This window comes from Peromyscus maniculatus, chromosome 18 (assembly GCF_049852395.1).
Source record: "Peromyscus maniculatus bairdii isolate BWxNUB_F1_BW_parent chromosome 18, HU_Pman_BW_mat_3.1, whole genome shotgun sequence".
NCBI classification, from domain to species: Eukaryota; Metazoa; Chordata; class Mammalia; order Rodentia; family Cricetidae; genus Peromyscus; species Peromyscus maniculatus.
The window spans coordinates 48,922,201-48,941,729 of NC_134869.1; the positions used below are offsets into that span (position 1 = coordinate 48,922,201).

Below are 19,529 nucleotides of genomic sequence, written 5' to 3' on the forward strand. Positions count from 1 at the left end.
GCAGGCACACTACCACTGAGCTCTATCTCTAGACCTCTTTATTTACCTTTTTGTTTTGTTTTGTTTTTGTTTTTCCAGACAGGATTTCTCTGTGTAGTTTTGGTGCCTGTCCTGGATCTCACTCTGTAGCCCAGGCAGGCCTCGAACTCAGAGATCCACCTGGCTCTGCCTCCCGAGTGCTGGGATTAAAGGCGTGTGCCACCACCACCCGGTTTTATTTACCTTTTAAGATAGGTATAGCTAGCCATTTTGCCCTGGCTGGCCTTAAATTCGAGATCCTCCTGCCCCAGCTTCCCAAGCAGCTTGGATCACAGGCTTGCAGAACAGGCTAGGCCTGTTCGTTCTTTGTGGGAGTCTCTGACTGCATCCAGCCTGTATTCCGTATGTCCTGAACAATCAGGTATTTAATCTAAATATTGAGCTAGGTGTGGCGGCACACACCTTTAATCTCTGTGCTTGGGAGGCAGAGGCAGGCGATCTCTTGAGTTCCAGGCCAGCCTGGGCTACAGAGTTGAGTTCCAGGACAGCCAGATCTACATAGTGAGACCCTGTCTTTAAAAAACAAAATAAAATCTAAATGTTGAATTCACTGTGTTGTTTCCTCTGGGATTAATACCTTTCATTAGGGAGGGGTGCGCCTTAAAACACAAAGTATTAAAGGGGGGTTGAAACATTCCATGCTGCGAGCTCAGGGACATGAACAACTGAAAGGTTTCTGTGTCTTTAAATCCTTTCTGTTCCTGTAAGTAGCTAAAGTAAAAGTCACTGGTTCCCCAAGCTAGCCTCTTGTGTTAACCTTACTGTGGTCTGTCTTCAGCACCCTATCTGCTCCCACAAAGTAAAACAACTTGGAATCAAATAAATAAAACAACAGTTGGAGCCCAGCAAACAACATAAGCACTAGACTTTTTTGTTGTTGTTGAGACAGGGTCTCTCTGTGTAACAGCCCTGGCTGTCCTGGAACTCAGTCTGTAGACCAGGCTGGCCTCAAACTCGAGAGATCCGCCTGCCTGGCTAGACTTCTTATGAACACTTTGTTTTTTGTTGTTTTGGTTTTTGAGACAAGGTTCCTCTGTGTAGTCCTGGCTGTCCTGGAACTCACTCTGTAGCCCAGGCTGGCTTCTAACTCAGAGATCCGCCTGCCTCTGCCTCCCGGGTGCTGGGATTAAAGGCGTGCGCCACCATCGCTCAGAATGCTTTTCTCTTCGTGAGCAAAATTAGTAACATCTAAACTGGGCATGGGGGCCCATGCCTGTAACCCTGGGGACTTGGGACTGCTAGAGTTTAGGCCAGCCTGGGTTAAGTTACAAGAAAAAAAAAACGAGTGACCAGCCTGGGCTTCGGAGTGTGATCCTGCATCGAAAAGCAAAAAACAAGTGAGTAAAAGCGCAGCGAATTTTAAAAGGCAGCCAGCATTCAACAGATCCTCAAGCTTGAGGTCTCTTGCTAGACACGTGGAACACCCCCCCTCCCCGGAAAGGCATTCAAGCACGTGACACCAACACGTGGTCTAAACCTTCCCACCCACGCTTTCCAATCGCTGGCGCCCAGCACTCTAAGCCATCCACCGCCTTGACCAGTCCTCTCTGCAAGACGTGGATGCTGCTTCAAGCCGCTTGCCCGGTTCTTTAAAAGCCTAGCGCGCATCAGGAACCGGCGGAGAGCAGGAGGAGGAGGAGGAGGAGGAGGACCGGATGCGCTCTCCCGGCATGCACCACGAACCCCGCCGACCACGCCCCCCTCCCCAAGCCCCACCCCACGCCGCCCCCTCCCTGCGAGCTCCAGGGAGCACGTGTGCGCGGCCCGCCGCCTGGGAGGAGGAGCGTCGCTTGCGCTTGCGCGCTTGCGCTCGCGCGCGCTGCACGCTGGGAGTTGTAGTTTTCCCCTCCCCTCCCCCGGGGAGGGGGGCGGTGGCGGGAGGGCCCAGCCCGCGCGGCGGGCCGGTCTTGCACTCTTCCCATGAAGCTGCTGCTGCTGCTGGGGCTGCTGGTGCTGCTGCTGGCGCTGGCCCGCGCGGCGCGACGCGGGGGGCGTGCCTCGCGCTGACTCAGCGGCGGCGGCGGCGGCGGCGGCGTTAGCGGGGCCCTTCCTTGCGCAGTGTTCCTTCTTCCGAGGCCGCCGACCCCGCCCGCCGGCTTTAGCCAACCTGCCCGCCCCGCTCCGCGCCACGCAGAGCAGCAGGCGCGCCCGGGGGACGACGCCGAGCGAGCGCCGAGCGCCGCCGAGGCGAGCGCGGCCCGGGCCAGCTCGGGCGCTCTAGCGCGGCGGCGGCGGCGGCTTGGAGCGGAGGACTACGGCGGCGGCGGCGGCGGCGACAAGGACGAGGGCCGCTCGCCGTCCTCCCTGCGTGCGGCGCCGCTCCGGGCGGCCGGCCGGCCCTCGGGAGTGCCGGCGGGGAAGAGAGATCGGAGGAGTGATGGTGACTGGAGGCTGGGGGGTGGCGGGCCGGGGACCCTTGCGGGGCCCGGGCGAGCCCGGGCTTGGTTGGGCTTAGGGCAGGACGGGCGAACGGTGGCGGTGGCGGTGGCGGCCACGTCCCGACTGCGTGGCTGCCGGTTGCCGGGTGTTTCATCACCCGAGTGGCCACGAGGCTTCGCCCAGGGAGGGATCGGGGCGAAGGATCGGGGGGCGAGGCCGGCCTCGGAGGCTACCTCTCCCCCCACACACACCCCACCAACCCCATTTGTGATAGTTTTGGAGTGCGTCCCACCAATTTCAGCTGTAGATGTGCACAAGTTGGTATGCTCCCCACCCCGGCACCCATAGGAGAGGGGGGAGAAATAAGTGATCTTTCTGCGTAGTAATTTGCCAGCACGAACAGCCAGCTCTTCTCTCCCCCTCCTTCTTTACAGCCTTGCAGCAGTGGTGGAGGAGCGTGATGTTTCCCTGTAACCTGAAAAACGAGTACTTTTTGAAAGCCTGCCTTAGTTGTTGCTGGGTGGGGGGGAAGTTACGTTGTATTAAAGCGACATGTCAACTTGATTGTTAAAAGGCTGGAACGATTAAGTCAGTCTCAAACGGGCTTGAGTAGGTGTGGAGGAATTTTCCACGTTGTTCGATGTTTGACCTGATGGCTAAGGAAGAATTACGGCTCCATAGTTATATTTCTTATGTTACAGTATGGTAAACATTTTATACACCCCCGGTTTCATCCACCTTTGCAGGGTGTATAAAATGTTTACCATACTGTAACAATGTTTAAGCCTGCCAGGCTCTGTGGGCCAGCATGCTAAGCGTCCAGTCTTTATTAAGAAGTTACCTTTTTTAACATTAGCTGTAGCTTTTCAATGTCTTATTCACAGATAAGTGAACATTTAATTTTGATCACCCTAGTGCTTTCTCTGAATGTGTAGATGGCGAGTGTTGGTGCGGGATTCCTTCCCTATGGACAACTGTAACAAGTTGGCTTAGGGCTTTTTTGTTGATCATGTGTTTCCGTGAGGCCTTTTTTTCCCCCTCTTGTCAAGATTAGAGTGAAATGGCAAAGCTTAGGCAGTTTTTCTCAAAGTGGAGGATGGAAATGAAGTTTTAGAAGGTTTCTCAATCAGGAGTTTACAGAAATTCTTAAACTGACTTTTTCTCTCTGAGCATTTATAAGAGGAATACTACGTTACTTTTCCTGGTGGAACCATTTTACTTTCCCATCTGTTCAAAATACCATTCTAGTTTAAGAATGCTTCGAAGAGTTCGTCCTGGGTGCCTACCTCTAAACTTATAAGCCAGCTATTAGAGGCATGCTTTGCCTACACTGTAGTCTTGAGGACTTTGCCTCTTTTCCTCTGGTAGAAAGGAATGCATACTTTTTTTTTGTCTCTGTAGCCTCAATTATTCTTTTTTTCTTTTTGAGACAGAGTCTCACTCCAGCTCTGGCTAGCCAGATCAACTGTATGCAGATATACCAGGCTGGCTTTGAAGTCACAGATCCTCTGCCTCTACCTCCCAGAGCAATGAGATTAAAAGATGTGTGCTTGGCCGGGCGGTGGTGGCGCACGCCTTTAATCCCAGCACTCGGGAGGCAGAGGCAGGCGGATCTCTGTGAGTTCGAGGCCAGCCTGGGCTACCAAGTGAGCTCCAGGAAAGGCGCAAAACTACGCAGAGAAACCCTGTCTCGAAAAACCTAAAAAAAAAAAAAAAAAAAAAAAAAAAAGATGTGTGCTGCCTTGACTAATGACTGGGTTTGGTTTGGTTTGGTTATGTATTTTTCTTGTTTGGTTTTGTTTTTCAAGGCAGAGTTTCTCAGGTTGGCTGTCCTGAAACTCTGTAGACCAGGCTGAACTCTCAGAAATCCTCCTGCCTCTGCCTCCCCAGTGCTGGCATTAAAGACGTGAGCCACCACTGCCCCAGATGCTTTTTTTTTTTTTTTAATGACAAGATTGGAATATAAATCTTGGACATAAAGAATTACATGTATGTATTTATCTTACATATACGTGTGTGTGTGTGTGTGTGTGTGTGTGTGTGTGTGTGTGTGTGTGTACACAGCAGTCAATCCTCTCTTTCACCATTGTGACTCTAGAGAATCAAGAGCCTTTACCCCTGAGCCATCTCCCTGCTTCAAACCCAGAACTTTAAAAACCCCCCAAACCTGCCTTTTTAAACCCCAGGAACGTAGTGATGCACATCTCACAGTCCTTGTTCTTGACGGCTAGTGAGGGAAAACTGGCTGGCAGAGCTCGGGAGGGGTACCTAGTCCGATTGGTCGGGTCAGGCAGCGGAGGTCAGAGCCGGATTATTGCGTGAGGTGATCTGTAAACCGACATCGGAAGGCCTCTCGGGGTTTGCCCACACAGCTGAAGAGAGCCATGCACGCGCAGTCGAGTAGAATGCCACCTGAGAGCGGCTGTGTAAATAGGGTGCTGCTGGCCTGGCTGAGTATCGTGCGGAATGCTAGGGGTTGGGTGTTTAGAAGTGTCTGGATCTTAGTCCTGCGGGCAGTCGGGGATTTGGGTTGCCTTGCTGTGGTCTGCAGGTTGCCGTGAGTGGTGAGAGAAGAGGCTGGCCTTTATTCCCAAGGCTCTCAGCTTATATTCTGATGGTGATTCCAAAAGGGACCGTAGAAAACAGGGTAGTCTAGGGATCCTGCATCCTGGCCCGGGTCTCACTGTTTCTAAAAGGCTGCATAGGACCTCTGTTTGTCTCTTGGCCTCTTTAAGTGCACTTCAGTTCTAATAATGAAAAGTAGATAAATAAAGCAGCTTTATAGCTTCGTAATAGGAATGTAAGGCCTAATTTCCTTACCCTCACAGTGTTCCAGAAAATGTCATTTGTGTGTTTGGTGTGTCTGTGTGTGCTTATATGTGTGCAGTTGGAAGCCAGAGGTCTATATCAGGTGTCTTCCTCCATTGATTTTCACTATATAACTTAATTTTTGGCAATTTCATCTATGTACATAATGCATTTTTTTTTTCTTCTTTTGAGACAGGGTCTTAGTGAACCTGGAGCTCACCAGTTTGGCTAGAGGAGCTGTCCAGAAAGCTCTGAGGGTCTGCCAAGTGTTTTCTCCCCACCTCCCCAGTTCTGCCACACCTAGCTTTTCCGTGGGTGCTGGGGAGTCACCTTATGCAGGTGCAGGAAGCCCTTGACTGGCAAACTCTCCTCCCCTGAGAACAGCGTCACACTGTTGGAGTTTGTTCCACGTGTATGCAGAAAAGCATGTTGTGTGTGGAAGAGCTCGCTGTCTTTGGGAGCGTACCGTGTTCCGGTGTGAGGATGTTAGACTCTGTATTGTGAAGTAGATTGCTTTCCGGGGATGTCGGGGAGAGGAAAGCTGGTGTGGGATGGGGGAGTTCTGAGTGAGGGAAGTCATTTATGAAATACATTTCTAGAATTGGCTGGCAAGAGCAGAGACCTGTAAAAGGCAGAATTGGCTCCTTGTTCCAACACTAATGACTGGTTCTTCGCTCTCTAGCCCTTCCTCTTTCCTTGGGTTGCCCTACTGGTAGACCTCCAGGAAGGGTACTAAACCCTGAGGTGAGCCATTCTAAGTGGGTGCCGGGCCCGTTCTAATGGCTTTAAAAGATGTTTATGGTCATCTCTGAGAGTAGGGAAATTCTTACAGCATGAAACCAAGGTCATATAGATAATATTCTCTCCAGCACACATTATGCTCCAGACAAGTCCCAGCGCTGCATGCATCCTTCTAGAAGAGTTACTTTCCTTTCGGTACTTGGCTGGCGAGCTTTGCAGGACAGTACCACCTGAGAGCCTTAATGGCATACTTGTTTAGACTGTACAAAACTAGACACTGGTGTGTGCCACAGGGTCCACTCTGTTCTGGCGAGACATGGGCTCCCTTGATCTCAGGGTGGACTTTGCATCTACAGAGCTGTGTCTTTTCAGCCACTTCTTACATTCCAGATAATCGTCTTTTTGTTTTCTGTGTGCAGATGATTGTGGATTCTTCTGTGGGATTAGAAGCCACGTCTATTGTGATCGGAAAACTCCAGGAATAACAGCAGACATGGATGAACAGGCTCTTTTAGGGCTAAATCCAAATGCTGATTCAGACTTTAGACAAAGGGTAAGTCCATCGATTTAGTCGTTTTTAAAAGCATGCTACCACAAATGTACATGGGAGGATTTAAACAGAAAACACATCTGACTTGGTAAACATCAATAGGACCCGACAGATTTGAGGTGAGTACGTTCTGGATATTGAAACATCAAGGGTGGTGATTGATTTTTGTTAAGTTGGTTGAGCCAGGGTGCGGAAGCCGACTGGCTGGCCGGCCTGTGAGGGCCGGTCCTGTGCAACATCGGTCATTTCTTTTGTTGCAAAGGTGTCACACAGTTACAGAGGCAGAGAACGTTTGCACTAGCGTAGTGCACATTCTACTTGACCCTTGCTCGCCTGGGACTGTAAGTTGCTTTACTCGTGTGTTGTTTAGTCTTTGCAGACTGGAAATAAGCAGTTTTAATATGCCACATCTTAAGTTACATGAAACGATTTCGTGACGTGAAATTCATTAGGAGATGCTGGTATATTCGGGTAAATGTAAGCAATTAAACCTAATAATGTAGCTTATAAATCTAATAAGGACTTTAGCTGAATGATAAAAGAAGACACTAAAAGAACAGGCCTTTAATTAATTTTTAAAGATGTGAGTGTTCCGAAGTTTATGATCAGAGGAAAGGGGGAGTTTTTCTTTCTTCCTATTCCTTGTAGCAAAGAAGGGAACTTGCTGTAAATGAGCTCAAGTTAGCAGTCTCACTAAGCTTTTAAGTAGTAGAAATTTCTTTTAAAGTGGTTTAAAAAAACAAATGAACAAAAACCTCCCAAGTAGTTTATGATATGATAAGATGTATGCCTCTGCTGATAAAAAAGTAACTAGCTCTCCAAATATGGCAAATAATAGGAATCTAGAAGTCAGTATTGGAGCGTTAGAAATCTAGAAGTCCAGGCTTTTTGTATATAAGTGGTTTTATTTTCATAGAGATTTAAGCTACCTGCTTTCATAATAGCTGAGACATTGCAGTTTGACCTTTAGCCTACCTTGATGTTGCATGCTGATTATAATTAAAAGCTCTTGGCTGTTTTATAAGTGTCAGGTGATTGTGGGGTTTGTTTTTATAATATTTTTATTGATTATCTGGGATTTTCACATCATGAACCTCCAGCACACTCACTTCCCGTTCCTCCCAGGTCAACTCCCTCAACCGCCCCCCACCCCCACCCCAAGAAGAAAAAAGCTCAGTGTGTGCTGCCCATGTACTCGCTGGCATGCTCACACTCCTGGGCCAGCCCCTTAAAACTAGTCCTTCCCCACCCACACCTGACAGAAGCCATCAGTTGTGAAGAGCGACACTTTAGCATCCTTATCAAAATTGTTTAATCATAATTTTTATTGATTCTTGGGGAATTTCACATGGTGTACCCCAGTCCCACTCATTTCCCAGTCCCCCCATATCCGCCCTTCACAGTTGCAGAGACCTCCCCCAAGAAAAATTTTAAAATGTTAATTAAACCACTTTGCTCCTCCGTCTTTCCCACCTCTCCATCAGCTCTTGGTTTGTCTTGTTGGCATTGGGAGCTGCGGTGTGTCGGGAAGTCTACCCCTTTGTCCAAGCAGCTTGACTTGCAGTTGTTCATTGCAAGGAGCTGTTGGTCTGGTCCAGAACCTCTGGCTTTGGTCCTCTTCACAATTGTAGGTTTTTCCCGACAGGGTTTCTCTGTGTAGCTTTGGCTGTCCTGGATCTCACTCTGTAGACTCTGTAGACCAGGCTGGCCTCGAACTCACAGAGATCCGCCTGGCTCTGCCTCCTGAGTGCTGGGATTAAAGGTGTTCGCCACCACCGCCCGGCCCTCTTCACAGTTTTTAAGAGTTCTTTTTGGTGGCTTTCTGTTTGCGCTGTTACCTGGGAACTGAACCCAGGCAAGGGCTCTACTCCTGAGCTTTACGCTAGTGTTTTGTAGTGGTTTGGGTTTTAGTTTGTGAGAACAACTTTCACTATGTAGGGTCTTCATCTGAGCTATCTTGTAAGCGTTGTTCAGTTTGTTTGAGGCAGTGTCTTGCTGTGTTTTCTAGACTGACCTGGTACTCAACTATGTAGCTCAGGTTCATCTTGAACTCACAACCGTCCACCTGCTTCAGCTTCCAGGCTGTTGGAGGTACTGCCCCAGTCCACCATACCAGCTTTTCTTGTTTGAAGACATTCTGTTATTAGTGTGCTCACGGCATAGGTGTCGGTGTGAGAGGACAGCCTTGTGGAGAACCCTCTCTCTCTCTTCCCACTTTGCTGTGGGTTCCGGGATCCCAGCTCACACAGGATGCACTTTTGACCTGCTGGGCAACCTCCCTGGCCCCCTTCTTCCGCTGCTCTCCTCTGTTTGTGGGGCTGGTTGGGCCGGGGGGGAGGGGAGGGGAGGGGACTAGGGTTTTACATGTACTTGTTTGGTGGGGTGAGAGCATCGTGAACCTGCCATGGTGTACACATTTGTGTTCAGAGGACAGCTTGTAAAAGTCTGTTTCCTCTTTCTCCACCTTGTGGGCTCCAGGAATCAAAAAACTCACGCACTGAGCCTCCTTGCTAGCTCTGTTATTTTTGTTTTGTCTGAAACAGAAGACAGAATGTAGCCTAAGCTAGCAGTGGAGTAGCCATGTAATTGAGGATGGCGCGGCACTTCTGATTTCCCTGCCTCGGCCTCCCAAGTGCTGGCATTCTTGGTGTGCACCACCATGTCTGGCACTTCCTGGTCGCTGTTTTTGTTGTTGGTGTGAGACTGAAGCTCTCACTGTAACCCAGGGTGGCCTCCAACTTTTTTGATTTTTGAGTCGTGGGATTGTAGGTATGAGTCACCATGTCCAGTTCCTGTCCTTATTTTTTAATGTATTCTTTGTGAATTCTGTTCATTTTGTTTGTTTTTGTTTTTCGAGACAGGGTTAATCTGTGTGGCCCTGTCTGTTCTGGATCTCACTCTGTAGCCCAGGCTGGCCTGAGATCCGCCTGCCTCTGCTTCCCAAGTGCTGGGGTTAAAAGTGTGCGCCACCAATGCCTGGATTCCGTTTTTAAGTTCCAGCACTCAACACTTTACAAATTAATGAATGAGCCAGCGTGCCGGTGTGGGCGGGGAATGAGGGCCTCAGGGCTTGCACGGAGCCGCTCTTTTCTTTCTGTCTTGACCTGGGTTCCGGGAATTGAACTCAGGCGCCTGTTCCCTGCTGCGCCTTCTTAACAGAGACAAAAGCGGAAGGAGTTCTGGTTATTTCCTCCCTCTTCCCCAGCTTTGGCTTAAAACCTTTCATTTAATTTTTCTGAGACAGGGTCTCATGTAGCCCAGGCTAGCCTCAAACTTGCCCTTGAGCTTTGCTCCTCCCACCCACACCTCTTGTACTGAAATAACAGACAAGCACCGCCACACCTCTCTGTGTGTGTGTGTGTGTGTGTGTGTGTGTGTGTGTGTGTGTGTGTGTGGTGCCTAGGATTTAGCTGGGGCTCTTACTCCAGGCAAGCCCTCCATCCCCGGAGCTGCATGCCTGGGCCTCGCTGTTGTTCAGAGGAAGCACTGTTAGTGAGAGTCTTAGCTGATGAACTCCTCCCCTTATGGGGAGTGAAATATTAGCAGCGTGTATACATGACTGCGTTTGCACACTGCCCTGCCTCCCGAAAGGTTCCCAGTGGTAGTCGTGGGATTTGTAGAAACCTGACATTACCAAGGATTCGGGGCAGGCCTCCCCAGACCGCCCTCCACTTCAGATAGCAGTTGTGAAGCCGGACCATCTGCACTTTTTCTGCCCGTCCCAGATTAGTTGTGGGCCAGAAAGCTCTGTGTTCTCTTTTGTTCAGCATTTACCCGTGGTGGGAGGCCGCGTGTGCTCCGAGCACCCTTCCCCGGCCCTTCTGTGGTTGTATTTATTAATATATATTAATATTAATATAATACCTTAATATTATTGCACTTGATAAAAAAAAAAACACTTGGGCACTTCTTCTCTGTCATCTCATAACCCAGTGATGTCTGCAGGGCGATCTCGCGCCAGCTCCTTTACTGAAGGAAACTGTTGTTAGTGTCTAACTGATAACCGGTCACTGATCTATTCTTAGGAACGAAACATCTGGACTGTGCACATATTCAGAAGCCTGGATTAGATGTTTTAGCTGATGTATTAAACCCAAATCGTTGTTGACTATTGGTTCACTCCAGCCTTTGTTTAGTATGAGTAGGGCATCAGAATTAGTATCAACTCTGTTGCTTTGTTTTGCAATCTTTCAGGCCCTGGCTTATTTTGAGCAGTTAAAGATTTCCCCAGATGCCTGGCAGGTGTGTGCAGAGGCCCTAGCACAGAAGACATACAGGTAATTAACACAGATCTCTGTATTGTCTGGAAGGATTGACTTTTCTATGAACATGAAACATTTTAAGTTTTGTTTTGGGAAGTGTTTTTATAAAAACATTTTGTGACTTACCTTTTTGAAAACTGTTAGTAGCATGAAAAAAGAAAAATAGCAAACCAAATTTTTGAGCCAATTCAGAATTGATTTTTTTCAGTCAAACTCTCCTTTTTAAAATGTATTTTTATTCTGTTGGGGTTTTGCTTGCTTGTATGTGTGCCTATGTGTATGCCTGTGTGAGGGTGGTGGATCCTGGAGTTACAGACAGTTGTGAGCTACCATGTGGGAGCTGGGAATTGAACTTGGGTCCACTGGAAGAGCAGTCAGTGCTCTTAACTACTGAGCCATCTCTCCAGCCCAAACTGTCCTTTCTTTATGTGTATTGTGTACCTGATAGCCAGTCCTCACTGGAAGAGAGTACACTAAACATGCCATTGTCTTACGGTTGGAAGTTGGTGAAGGAGGTGATTATTAATGATCTGTATCTTAATCTAAAGCCTTCACTTGGAGTAAGTATATCAATATTCAGCTACTATTGGTGTGGGAACCCCAGTCTTGTCATTAGTATTCATTGCAGTCTTAGGGTGATACTCATAGTCCACCTTGTACGGTTTCCAGTGCGGGCCTCTGAGGAGAATTCAGGAAGGGTGAAAGCAGGTCTCATAATATTTCTCTCCAGCTCTTATCCTCTGATTCCTGAGGCCACGTACCACGTGTGAAAAGGCTCTCCCCTGCAATGTGGCCTTCTGGGTAGTCTTTCTAAAGCGGCAAACGCAGTTTCATAGAAATAGAAACTTGTGTACTCATTTCATCATTGTTTAAGTTAGCTTCTTACTAAAGAAGACAGCCTGGCATGGTGAGGCTTGTGGGAAGCTGTTAGTTACCGGGACACAGCAGCCTGCTGCTGGGAGCGGGAGCACGGGGCTTGAGTGATGGCCCTCTGGCTGGAGTGCTGGGGTGCTGGGCCGTAGTCCTGTGTGGCGGGCACCCTGTGTGGCTGCAGCCTAGTTGGGTTTACTGAGGCTTCTTTTTCTTGAACATCCTAGAGTGTCTGCATTTCTGCTTGGACCACTCTTTCCATAGGAAGCAGGGTCCCGCACAAAGCCTGTCTCATGCACCGTCCATCTGGACTGAGCAGATTCCCGGACTCTAAAGGAATTTTGTCAGAATTGTTGGCTGTATCCCCCTAGGGGGAGTTAGAAATAGGTCTTTTTTTCCCCTCCCATCTTACAAAGGTGGATTTATTTGTGGTTCAGTTTCTTGTGTGAACTTTGAGGGTGGACTGAGCCATCCTACCCTGTTTATGTTGGATTTGCTTGTAAGAGGACTAATTAATAAAGCTTAAGTTTCAGGTAGGCCATGGCGGCACCTTTGATTTCGTTAGTCTCCTGCTGCCCGCTATTTGCCGTCTTGATCTTCCTGATCATTCTAAAGTAAAGCACAGGAATTGTTCCCGGAGCTTTGACTCTCCACGTTAGAGTTTGGGGCAGTGGCCTCCACTCACAAAGCACTGTGTTTAGGGTGTGTATTAGAACACGTGGTTATGTTGCTTATTAAATGTAATGGGACTGCCATGTGTTGTGAATTGTATTTAGAGCACTTTTACCCTGTTTAACTCAGGGCTTGGACCTGTGGCTGATGGGTAAAGCCTTTGCCTGAAATTCATGAGGCCCTGAGTTAGGTACCCAGTGCCATAAAACAAACAAGACAATACTATAAATGAGTAAAACATGATTGGTTAGTAGAAAGCCAGGCAAAAGCCTAGTGTTAGCAACCTCACCGTTGTTACTGGTGAGGTATTTTGCCATTTTTTTCCCCAGTTATTCTCTGATTTTCTAATTTTTTTTCTTTTTCAGTGATGATCACATAAAATTTTTCTGCTTTCAAGTATTAGAACATCAAGTGAAATACAAGTAAGCCTTTTCATTGTTTTTAATCTCAAAGATTTGTTGAGACAGGCATATTTTAATTTGTTATTCTGTCCTTGAGGGAACCAAAATACAGATAGTAAACTACCCGTGTAGAAATTGTATCTGGGCTACGCATGTGTTCTGATTTATTCAGACTGAGTTAGCCAGTCTGCGGGCTTATTCTGTAGACCACAGACCTCAATGCGTGGTTGGTTTAAAAAAAAAAAAAAAATCACATAGCTGTTGTTGAGCGTGAACTGAGCCACAAATCTGAGGTCACTGACTGTAGCCTGTCTGACCGGCTCCTCTGTGTGTTCTTTACGACTGTGTTAATGGACATCCGCAGTGTATTTGAGGAAACCTGGTACCAAAATGCCGTAAAACTCTCCCTTTTGATAGATGAGGTTTACGTTCACCGCTGCCGCCGCCTGCAGCAAATGTAGTCACTGTTGCCTCTTTCTTTCTCAGGTACTCCGAACTCAGCACAGCCCAGCAGCAGCTCATCAGGGAGACACTCCTGTCATGGCTGCAAGCTCAGGTAAAACCCTTCATTCATTCGGTGCCTCAGTCAGCCAGCTGCCCCCTCTTTTATATGTAAAGTGCTGGTCTTGAAGATCACGGGCAGAAACAGCAATAATTTAAGATTGTATTAATAACCAAAACTGCTCTGCTTGCCATAACCTTGTGGACACCTTTCTCTTTTTTTGAGACAGGGTCTCACTATGTAGCCCTGGTTGACCTGATACGCTTGCCTCTGCCTCCCAACAGCCAGGATTAAAGGTACCCACCACCACACATGGCTGAAACTTTAGTTTTAAAAAGTAATTTATTTAGCCGGCAGTGGTGGCGCACGCCTTTAATCCCAGCACGCAGGAGGCAGAAGTAGGCGGATCTCTGTGAGTTCGAGGCCAACCTGGTCTACAGAGTGAGTTCCAGGGCAGCCAGTGCTACCTAGAGAAACCTTGTCTTGAAAAGCCAAAAAAAAAGAAAGAAAAAGAAAAGAAATTCTGTACATGAAGCTTAATAACCCTTGGTTCACACCTGTGTCTCAATACCAGCAGGCAGAGGGAGGAAGATTGTTATTTGGAGGCCAGTCTGGAGTTTGAACAAGTTTTAAAGGCCACCTGAGCTGTTAGTAGACCTTGTCACATGAAAACAAGGCCTAGGCTGGACTGGTGGCTCAAACCTTTGATCCCACAGAGGCAGAAAGCCAGGTGGATCCCTCTGAGTGAGGCCAACCTGATCTACATAGGAAGACCCTGACTCCAAACAGGCAAACAGCTCCCCGCCCTCCCCCAAAAGAGAGAATGTTTGAGTAGTGTACAGATTTATTCCCAACGCTGTGGGAAAATTTAAAAAAAAAAAAATTTTTTTTTTTGAGACAGGGTTTCTCTGTGTAGCCCTGGTTGTCCTGGAACTCACTTTGTAGACCAGGCTGGCCTCGAACTCAGAGAGATTCACCTGCTTCTGCCTCCCGGTCTAAGAGGCAGCCATTAGTCACTTGCTCATCATGTGACTGGTCCCTTGCACCCATGGGTAAATTTGCAGTTTGCTGTGCTGCTGCCAATCTGGGCAGTGTTGAAATTTAATTGAGTTTTTGCCAAATAATGATAAATAGGAAAAAAAATAATGTGCCTTTGAATAGTTTGGATCTAATTTTGTGGATTTTTCTGTTTGCCAGATGCTGAATCCCCAGCCAGAGAAGACCTTTATACGGAATAAAGCAGCCCAGGTCTTCGCCTTGCTTTTTGTTACGGAGTATCTCACTAAATGGCCCAAGTTTTTCTTTGACATTCTCTCAGTCGTGGACCTGAACCCCAGGGGAGTGGATCTGTACCTGCGCATCCTCATGGCCATCGATTCAGAGTTGGTGGACAGGGATGTGGTTCACACATCAGAGGCAAGTCACCATTGAGTGGGTTCTTAACGTATGCTTTGTCAGGAAGGTGAGCATGTGGTGAGGAGGACAGGAGGTCTGGTCTGTTGCATTTCTTTTTGTTTGTTTGCCCCTCCCCCACCCCTCCCCAAATGCCCCCACCCCACCCCTCACTCTCCAAGGCAGGGTTTCTCTGTGTAGCCCTGGCTGTCATGGAACTCAGATCCGCCTGCCTCTGCCTCCCAGTGCTTGATTAAAGGCGTGCGCCACCACCACCCCCCCCAGGCCTTTCGCCTCTTCTTAAACTACAAATGTACCTAGCATCTTGAATTTGCTGGCAATGAAATTTAACCTCTCCCACCACCGAAGATAGAAAATACAGCATTACATTAGATTTTTAAAGCTAAGCCACTGTGTCACCAGAGATGTACACCTTACTTTCTCATAGTTCCGTGAAACTATCCATACTGAATGCTTCTGAACAAGTGAAAAGAAGTAGCTTATGAGTGTGGAGGTCTGTGCTGTCTCCGTGGTCTCAGCCAGTCGTGGCGCCCAAGACCTCTGTCCTGGTCTTTATGCATCTAGACATCTCTCTTGCCTTCTTTTGTTTTGTTTGTTTGTTTGTGTTGGTTTTTTGTTAAGTAGCGCTAGTAATTGAATACAGTGTTTTATCAGTGCCAGGGAATCTTTGCAGCTGAGGTACATCCTTAGTCGAGCCTTATTCCTAAAGTAATGTTTAGTGCTTGTGAACTAAGAGAGCTGTTGCCTAGTGTGCAGGAGGCCCGGGATTTGATCTCTATCTCTTCAACCTAGAAGTAATTAATAAAGAGTGGGAAGTGTAACTGGCTCTTCCTAGCACTTGGGGAACTGGGGTAGGAGAGCCACCCTGAGTTACATATTGACAACCCTGTCTCATGAACAAAAAAGCAAAAACCCCACTGGAAATGGCTTAACTTGTATATAATAGTTTAAGACAATTGTAACTAAAAGATTCATAAACTTAAAGGATACTGTACATTTAAGTCATGGCTGTTTTTTGTTTTTTTTTTAAATAGCTTAAGTATCAGTTTTGTCTACTGTTTAGAAATCATTTCACAAGCCAGGCGGTGGTGGCGCACGCCTTTAATCCCAGCACTCGGGAGGCAGAGGTAGGCGGATCTCTGTGAGTTCGAGGCCAGCCTGGGCTACCAAGTGAGTTCCAGGAAAGGCGCAAAGCTACACAGAGAAACCCTGTCTCGAAAAACCAAAAAAAAAAGAAATCATTTCACATTCTTGAAATTTCTAAATAATGCTTATTTATAGTTTGTATTTAATGAATTAAGTCTGGCACCACAGAACAGAACGGAAAAAGGAAACACAGAGAATCACAGGATGTAATTTTAGAGCAGATAAATAGGAAGCCGTGGTAGGGACTGTTGAACAAGCCTGGAGTTTGGTGCAGAGGAAATCACTGTGTGCAGCTGCGCTCGGCTGTCCTAATCTCCCTTGTCTTTGGGTTCTGTTTGCAGGAGGCGCGCAGGAATACTCTGATCAAAGACACAATGAGAGAACAGTGCATTCCAAGTCTGGTGGAGTCGTGGTACCAGATCCTACACAGTTACCAGTACACTAACTCAGAAGTGCTGTGCCAGTGCCTTGAAGTCGTCGGGGCTTACGTCTCTTGGATAGACTTGTCCCTTATAGCCAATGATAGGTACAGGCGCCGATCACGTTTAAACTGAACTTGTCAGAGTCGGGGTCGGAAACCGGTGAACTGAAAACGTTACGGTCTTGATTTCTCCTTCCCCAGGTTTATAAATATGCTGCTAGGTCACATGTCAGTAGAAGTTCTGCGGGAAGAAGCATGCGACTGCCTGTTTGAAATTGTGAACAAAGGGATGGACCCTGTGGATAAGATGAAGCTAGTGCAGTCCTTGTGTCAGGTGCTGCAGACGGCTGGGTTCTTCAGCATTGACCAGGTCGGTGCAGTTCCTACGTGGGAGCTCTGACAGCTGTCACAGAGGCTGAACTGTTTTCCCTCTGGGTTTGGGGCTGTCCTTGAACTGATGGTAAACCACCGTGTTCTGAGAGCCCCAGCTAACATCTGTGGTGTTTTCCTCGCACACTTAGCAGTACCCATTCTGATACTTTACAGTCAGAATGGTGCATGCATTTTGCAGGTTTGCAGTGTTGATCATGCCCCGAGTAACAGGAAATACGCCAGTTACGCCATAGTGCATGTGACTGTTTGACCCAGGTTAGACCTAGTAGCCATAAAAGTCTTCATTGTAGGCTTGATTTTTAAAATAATTTTTCACATTTTTATTTTATGTGTATGCCTGTTTGTCTGCATGTCGGTCCATGCACCACTTGTATGCCCAGTGCCCAAGGATGCCAAAAGAGGGGGTCAGAGCTCCCGGGACTCGAGCTGCAGGTGGTCATAAGTGGCCATGTGGGTGCAGGTCCTCTCGAAGAGCGGACAGTGCTCCCGCATCCCTGAGCCCGCTCTCCCGCTCCCTGTTCGAGTTTTAACTTACCCGAGATTGACAGGAAGGCTTTTTGTTCTTGCGTGTGTGCCGGGGATGGAGCCAAAGCTTCCCGCCGGCACTGTCACTGAGGCACACCTGAGCCCGGGGCGGCATTTCAGATTTAGCTGCAGCTGAGGAAAAGCGTCTCTAAGAATGCTTTGAGTTCTTTATTGGGTTTCTTTAGTGTGTATGTGTGTACATGTGTACATGCATACACCACGGTGCACGTGGGGAAGGAGCTCAGAGGACAACCTCGAGTCAGTTCTCTCCTCCCAGGTGGGTCTGAGGATGGAACTCAGGTTGTCAGGCTTGGTGGCGCCCGGCCCGGCCCTATGACAGCTTTGTATGGCGATAATTTCAGTAATGTGGCCTTACTTAGTAGGTTCCCTCTTCATGCACCGAAGGTAGTTCTGTGACTTTCTACTGTCTTATTTATTTAATATCTGGGGTTTTTAAGAAAAGGAAATCTAAAATGGGAAAAGTAGAGCCTCTGTCTGAGGGAGAACAGCTTATAGATAACTAGTGAAAATAATCAGGGTCCGCCTGTAACGATGGCAGCGCCCGAAGCAGCAACTATAATAGCAGCTTTGTGTCGGTGTAGGCAGCTGAGGCCTAAGTCACACAGTTCCAGACAGGACTGTCACAGTTACACATGCAGTGCGACACCGTTGGCCTCATAGAAATGTTCAGAAAGTGGACAGTTGGGGAAGGCGGCTCTAAAACGTCTCCCTTGTGAAAGCTCTTCCCTTCCTTTTTTTTTTTTTTTTTTTTTTTTTTTTTTTTTTTGGTTTTTCGAGACAGGGTTTCTCTGTGTAGCTTTGCGCCTTTCCTGGAACTCACTTGGTAGCCCAGGCTGGCCTCGAACTCACAGAGATCCGCCTGCCTCTGCCTCCCGAGTGCTGGGATTAAAGGCGTGCGCCACCACCGCCCGGCTTCTTCCCTTCCTTTTTAAAGTTGGGAATATCCACAGGACTGCCAACAGCGTCAGTGCCTCACGGTGGGTGGTTAAGAGCACTGGCCGCTCTGTCAGAGGCCGAACTACAGTTCTGGGATCCACTGCCCTCTTCTGGCCTCTCTGAGCACCAGGCACACACGCTGCACAGATGTATGTGCAGGCCAAACACCAAACATACAAACTGTTTCTTTAATTACAAAACAAAATAGCTGCTTTTAGAGTACTATTGGATAGTACTGGTAACAGAAAGTTTCACATTCTGATAATTTTCCTATCATAATGATGGAATTGGTAGCTGCTGTCTTAACATTGAATCCTGGGGGCCAGAATGCTCAGCAGATGAAAACTCTTCCCGTGAGATCCTTAGGACTTGAGTTTCATTCCTGAAACCCCTGTTGGAGAAGACTGACCCCTGAGGATGGCACGTAGACACCCACACTGACCTTCTGTGCCACACAGATTACATAACCATTTTTTAAAGATTGAGCCCTGATGGGCACCGCATCATCATGCCGCAGGTCAGAGGTCTGCCTCTTCCCCAGGCAGGTGGTTGTAACTGTGGTCTTTGCTCATTGCCCGTAGGAAGAAGACTTGGACTTTGTGGCCAGATTTTCCAAGCTGGTCAATGGAATGGGACAGTCATTAATAGTTAGCTGGACTAAATTAGTTAAGAATGGGGCTGTCAAGAATGCGCAAGAGGCACTTGAAGCGATCGAGACAAAAGTACCACTTATGTTACAGCTGCTAGTTCATGAGGATGATGATATCTCCTCTAACATTATTGGATTTTGTTACGATTATCTTCATATTTTGAAACAGGTGAGTCGTTGTTTTGTTCTTTTTGTCCAGTAGATTTATAAAGAGCTGTTGAAAATTGAAAATAAGAAAATACCCATAATTCTGGTTCATATGTATATATGTGTGTGTGTATGTGTGTGTGTGTGTGTGTGTGTGTGTGTGTATATAGTGTTAATTACTGTATTTCTTTTGTAGTTTGTTTTTCTTTTTTAAACTTAAGAAATGTAGACAAAAGATGATTAAGTTATTTAGCAGGTGATTTGAGGGCACAACAGTGGCAGTGGCTTCCTGTCTAGCTCATGACTTCCCCAGCCTTGGTCTTGGTCTGGGTACAGTACCTGCAGTGACTCCCCATCCAGTTTGAAAGTGTGGGCCACCCTTTATCCGTAGCACATTCTGCTTGGCCCGTTGATGCTGTTGTACTCAGGGTCGATAGATAGCTGAGTAGACTGAGCATGACAATCCTCCCCCAGCATGTTCAGGTTTGGTTTATATTGGGTTCATTGACTCATTCAAGCTTAAAGTAACTTCTTTGCAAAAGGGTGTAGCTTTCTTCATTTGTGTGTGTGTCCACATGCTTGTGAGTGTGCATTTGTCCGTGTGCCTGTCTTTGTGTTGTGTGTGTGTAAAGACCAGAAGTCAGAGTGGGTCGT

The 19,529-nt window shown here is 47.6% G+C and overlaps 1 protein-coding gene across 2 annotated transcripts in view; it reads left to right on the forward strand.

Annotated features, from left to right (window-relative positions):
• Positions 1-2,258: 2,258 nt before the first annotated feature.
• Positions 2,259-19,529, forward strand: part of Xpot (exportin for tRNA) — a 40,235-nt gene continuing 22,964 nt past the window's right edge. The window contains exons 1-9 of one of the 2 annotated variants that reach the window (XM_006973340.4): positions 2,259-2,419; positions 6,387-6,520; positions 10,712-10,794; positions 12,687-12,743; positions 13,209-13,278; positions 14,422-14,640; positions 16,125-16,309; positions 16,406-16,574; positions 18,661-18,897. In XM_006973340.4, the coding sequence (XP_006973402.1) occupies positions 6,461-6,520; positions 10,712-10,794; positions 12,687-12,743; positions 13,209-13,278; positions 14,422-14,640; positions 16,125-16,309; positions 16,406-16,574; positions 18,661-18,897 (1,080 nt within the window). In that variant the 5' untranslated portion in view covers positions 2,259-2,419; positions 6,387-6,460. The remainder of the gene's footprint in view (positions 2,420-6,386; positions 6,521-10,711; positions 10,795-12,686; positions 12,744-13,208; positions 13,279-14,421; positions 14,641-16,124; positions 16,310-16,405; positions 16,575-18,660; positions 18,898-19,529) is intronic. The other variant, XM_006973341.4, reaches the window with a different exon arrangement.